General features: G+C 37.0%; 1 protein-coding gene across 1 annotated transcript; it reads left to right on the top strand.

The window, feature by feature from the left end:
- On the top strand, positions 1-995 carry Vom1r7 (vomeronasal 1 receptor 7). The gene has a single exon (NM_001008907.2). The coding sequence runs from the start codon at positions 84-86 to the stop codon at positions 993-995; it is 912 nt and encodes a 303-aa protein (NP_001008907.1). The 5' UTR covers positions 1-83.
- The last annotated feature ends 3,898 nt before the right edge of the window (positions 996-4,893 follow it).

Below are 4,893 nucleotides of genomic sequence, written 5' to 3'. Positions count from 1 at the left end.
CAGCTTAGAAAACGTCAATACATATTTTGTCTCAGAGACATGATTGTTGCCATTATTCAAAGAAAATAATACTGAATGACAGAATGGATTTTAGGGATATGGTAATAGGAATACTGCTTTCACTTGAGATTTTACTTGGTATTATTGGAAACTTCTCCCTTCTTTTCTACTATCTAATCCTTTACTATAAGGAACACACATTAAAAATCATAGATACAATTCTTATACATGTGTTCATATCTAACTCCTTGATCCTTCTCTCCAAAGGACCCCCTGAGGTACTGGGAGCTTTTGGGTCAAAGCAGTTATTCAATGATGTTGAGTGCAAAATTATCTTATATGTTCAAAGAATTGCCAGATGTATGTCCATAAGCACCACTTGTCTCTTGAGTGTCTTTCAAGCAATCACCATCAGCCCCAGGAACTCTTGCTGGAAGGAATTTAAAGTCAAAACCACAAAGTTTATGGGACTGTCTATTTCCCTCTGCTGGATTATGTACATGTTACTAAATATGCTTTTCCCTTTATATACATCTACCAAAGGTAATAGAGAAAATCGGACCCAAAAGAGTGATTCTGAATTCTGCTACTCTGGAGGCCGTGACAAAATAGTAGATTTATTGTATGCAGTATTTTGTGTGTTTCCAGAAGTCTTATTTTCTCTACTCATTGTAGTTTCCAGTACCTTCATGATTGTTATTCTTTATAGACACAAGAAAAGGGTTCAACACATCCTTCACATTCATGCTTCTTTTAGAATCTCTGCTGAAAACAGAGCCACACAGACCATTTTGGTCTTGGTTTTCACCTTTCTAGTGTTTTATACTCTTTCTTCAATTTTACAAGGCTATATTGCTCTTTCACATGATCCCAATTGGTGGGTAATGAATATCACAGCTATCATAGCTTTGTGTTTCCCTACTTTAGGCCCATTTGTGATGAGTCATAATTTTACTGTTTCCGGATTTTGCTTTACCTGGATAAAAAACATTTAATCATTTGATAATCTTGTAATTAAAACTATACATTGTAATTTTGTAATGGTGAAAATCTAATCTTGGTTCACTTTGTCATTCAAATTTCAGTGTAATAATGAAATAATATGTGAGATCACATCCATTTGATTATTGTTTCATTATATTCTCCCATATAGTATATAGTCTGGATAACCAAAGGTTCTCAGCTGAATAAGCTGTGCTATGTATAGACTACATTTCTTTGAATAAGCCTATGATCTTATTATAATGTGGTTGATTATTTTGCTATATTATTCCCACACTTGTTTATGTGGGCACATTGTCATGCAATGCTTTGTTGTTGTTTTTGTTCAAATTGTCCTTGACTGGGTTATTTTTTTCCTCCTGTAGAGGATAAAACAAGGACCAACATTTTGGATGCTAGCCAATATAGATAAATGTAACTGACTGATTTCCTTTTGTTCAATGAGTCTAGTATTTTGAAGTTCTATATATGTCTCCACAGTTTTTGTGTGACAGCATACATAAGACCCATGCAGTCTGAAATCAGACAATATGGAAGCACTGAGGGAGGAGAAAGATAGGCGTGAATTTCCAACAATGTTTGAAATTTTAGTAGCATTGAATAGGTGCTGGTAAAGGGAGTGATTTACTCTACTAAAGTGGAAATTCCTGGATTCTTAGAAGACTCAGTATTCTTTGTTATTTTGTTCTGGAAATTGTCTTATGAGAATCAGTCTTATTTGTCTTATGTCTTATTTGAATCAGTCATGTGGTATGATGTTTTGATGAGAATAGTAACATGCTGGTTTTCTGGAAGAAGACATTAAAAAGAGCATGTGATGTTTTCCTAGAGCAGATGCTTGACAGAACACATGATGTTTGGAAAGGGTATAAATATAACCCGACATACAGTGGTTGACAATATGTGGTATTGGTTTGCATTGCCATTCTTTACTGATCAGTGGTGGACCTTGCTGACTCTGGTCCTCACTGATGATGCTGTGTGGTATTGGCTCTCATTGCCACTCTTTGATGGTCATTATTTGATATGACTTCACAGAACTTTTGGTGGTATTTTCGCAACTTCTACATTTTGGCAGACTTGAGCTAATTTGCAGATCCTGTTACATTCTGAATAGACCTGTCATTGCTGATTTATGAATGGTGTTTGTGAGGGATCAGGCTATCACTGATGATTTGTGTGAACTGCGCTTCTGATATCCTGACAATGCAGAATGGATTCATTTCAAAGAACTATTTCTAAACAGGTCCACATTCTTCTTTGCCATATTAACTTTTCCTTTCAACACCCTCTGGTGGGTGATGGGCTTGAAGTGAGGCTAAAGCATTTAAGTACACTTATTTTAAAAGGTTCAGAAAGATATAATCTTATACTGTATAAGTGTGACTATCTGCTAAGCTGAACACATTCAATGCAGACAGTACATCTAAGAGTTCTTGAGGAATGCAAAGTAAACTTTATGTAATTTAAAATGAAAGACTGTGAAGGACAGGCCAGATCTAAAAGAATTTGTGAGAAAGGTTGACTATAATTAAGATACAGTGTATAAGACTTTTAATGATTTGATTTAAAAAAATTAAATGTTCTGGTGGAAATTACTTAAAAGTAAACTCTAATAGATGTTTGAGGTTTCATGTTGTACCCATGGGAACAAAGCAGTGGGAAATGCAATGGAGTGTTCTACTCTGCATATTCAAGAAATGGCTTGTTGGCAGACATCTTAAGTAGTTTTTCTTGAGGGTAAAAATGGCTTAGATCAATACAGGTGTGGAGGCTCCCAGCCAACCATCAGGCTGAGCATGAAGACACAGATGGAGGAGTTAGAGGAAGGAGTAAAGAAACTGAAGGGTTTTGCAACCCCATAGGAAAAACAACAATATCAATCAAACAGACTCACAAGAGCTCCCAGGGAATAAATCACCATTCAAAAAGTACACAGAGGGGTATCAATGGCCCCAGCTGCTTATGTAGCAGAGGATTGCCTTATCTGGCATCAGTGGGAGGGAAGGCCCTTTGTTCTGTGGAAGCTCAATGCCCCTGCATAGAAGGTTATGGTAGTGAGGCAGGAATGGGTAGGTGGATAAAAAGGCTTCTTCATAGAAGCAGGGGGGAAGAGTAAGGATAGAGGGTATGCAGAGGGGAAACTGGGAAGCAGATAACATTTGAAATGTAAATAAATAAAATAACCAATAAAAAAGGAAAAATGAGTTAGACCACAGCTCCTTAAACTGACAAAGGCACACTGTATAAGGAAGAGATTCTTGAAGTCTGAAAATGTGGTACGTGCAGAAAACACAGTAAAAATGGAGACAAGGTATCCAGGCCTTTGTGAGAGGAACAAAAAATGACTTTAGAACTCATAAAATGCAGCCCACTAGTTAGCATCCTCAGGTTCTGAAAGATGGATATGGAAGGTCTATGTGTCCTAAGGACTTCATGCTGGTGTGGTATTTTGATCTGCTTGTTGCCTTCATTTCCATCTTAATTTAAGAATTCTATGAAAACACTAAGAGGACTTGTAATAATTCACTGAGCAGAATCACTGGATCTCGCATTCTCAAGCACTACTACTGATGCAGAATAATGATTTGACCAGCACCCTTTGATAGAGCTTAAAGCTGTAGACTGTCAGCAATGACCAACACCCTCAGACAGCATTTGGAAATGTATGTTGTTAGTTAAATGAAGTTTAGATTTTTTTAAAGCAGCTTTGATATAGAAAATACAAGGGAGCAATTTAAAATTCAGAAAAACACACTCTTACTTGTTGAGCCAGGTTTTTCTTAAGGACATGGAAGAAGAAAAATGGTTGTCTAACAAGCATGCCTGATATTACTTTTATAAGGCTGGACTTGAGATGATTAATTTTTGGGATTTTTTTTTTTTTTTTGGTTCTTTTTTTTCGGAGCTGGGAACCGAACCCAGGGCCTTGCGCTTCCTAGGCAAGCGCTCTACCACTGAGCTTTCCCTCTAATCACTTTGCTCTCCCTCTTCACCACTCACAGATTCACTCCCTTAATCCTCTCTCCCGTTTTCCTTTGAAAGGTTGTGGTCTGCCCTGGGTATCCGCCAACATTATCTCATCAAGTGTCTGCAGGTTGCCCACATAATCTCCCACTGAGGTCAGGCAAGGCAGACCTGTTGGGGAACATATTCCACAGACAACCAGCTTCCCCAGGGACAGCCACTACTCCAGACAATGGAGTGCCCACATGAAGACTGAGGAGCACATCTGCTATACATGTGTGGGGGCAACTAGTTCTAGCTCATGGATGCTTCTTGGTTGGTGGTTGAATCCCTGAGAGTTATGTCCACCTTAGTTGTCTTTTTTGATCATCTTGTAGAGTTCCTATCCCCCCAGAGCCTTCAAATCTTTCCTGAGTTCCTGAAATCTGTCCAATGTTTGGCTGTTTATCTGCATTTGTTTTAGTCAATGGCTATGTGGAGCCTCTCAGAGGACAGTTATGTTGCCAATTAATTTCTTGTACCCAATTTTTCTCTTTCTGATGGGATTTAATAAAAAAGTATTAAGGAGTAGATGCGCACTCTGAAGATTTAAAGTAGAAATGACTGATTGTTTTACATAAGTGCTTAGATTTGTGATTCTTTAAGATTTTATATAATTACTTTTTAAAGAAAATCAATAATTAATTCTTTCTAACTACTAATTGCTGCCTGCCAGTAAAAACCAAAACAAAGTAAAACAAAAACAAGGCAGAGAAAATTACCTTGTTTGCTCTTATTTTGCTAATCCATAATAAATTTTTTAGGTATATGTAGGTTCTTCTGAATGATTTGTTTTCTATACATGTGCTACATAATTTTTGTGTAAAGGTATGGGGGGAAGATATTGGTTTTTTTTTTATAATCATTCACTGTAAAGAAAATGTA

The sequence above is a fragment of the Rattus norvegicus genome, chromosome 1 (genome assembly GCF_036323735.1).
Source record: "Rattus norvegicus strain BN/NHsdMcwi chromosome 1, GRCr8, whole genome shotgun sequence".
NCBI classification, from domain to species: domain Eukaryota; kingdom Metazoa; phylum Chordata; class Mammalia; order Rodentia; family Muridae; genus Rattus; species Rattus norvegicus.
The sequence above is the reverse complement of the archived record's forward strand: the minus strand, read 5'-3'. Positions and strand labels throughout refer to the sequence as shown.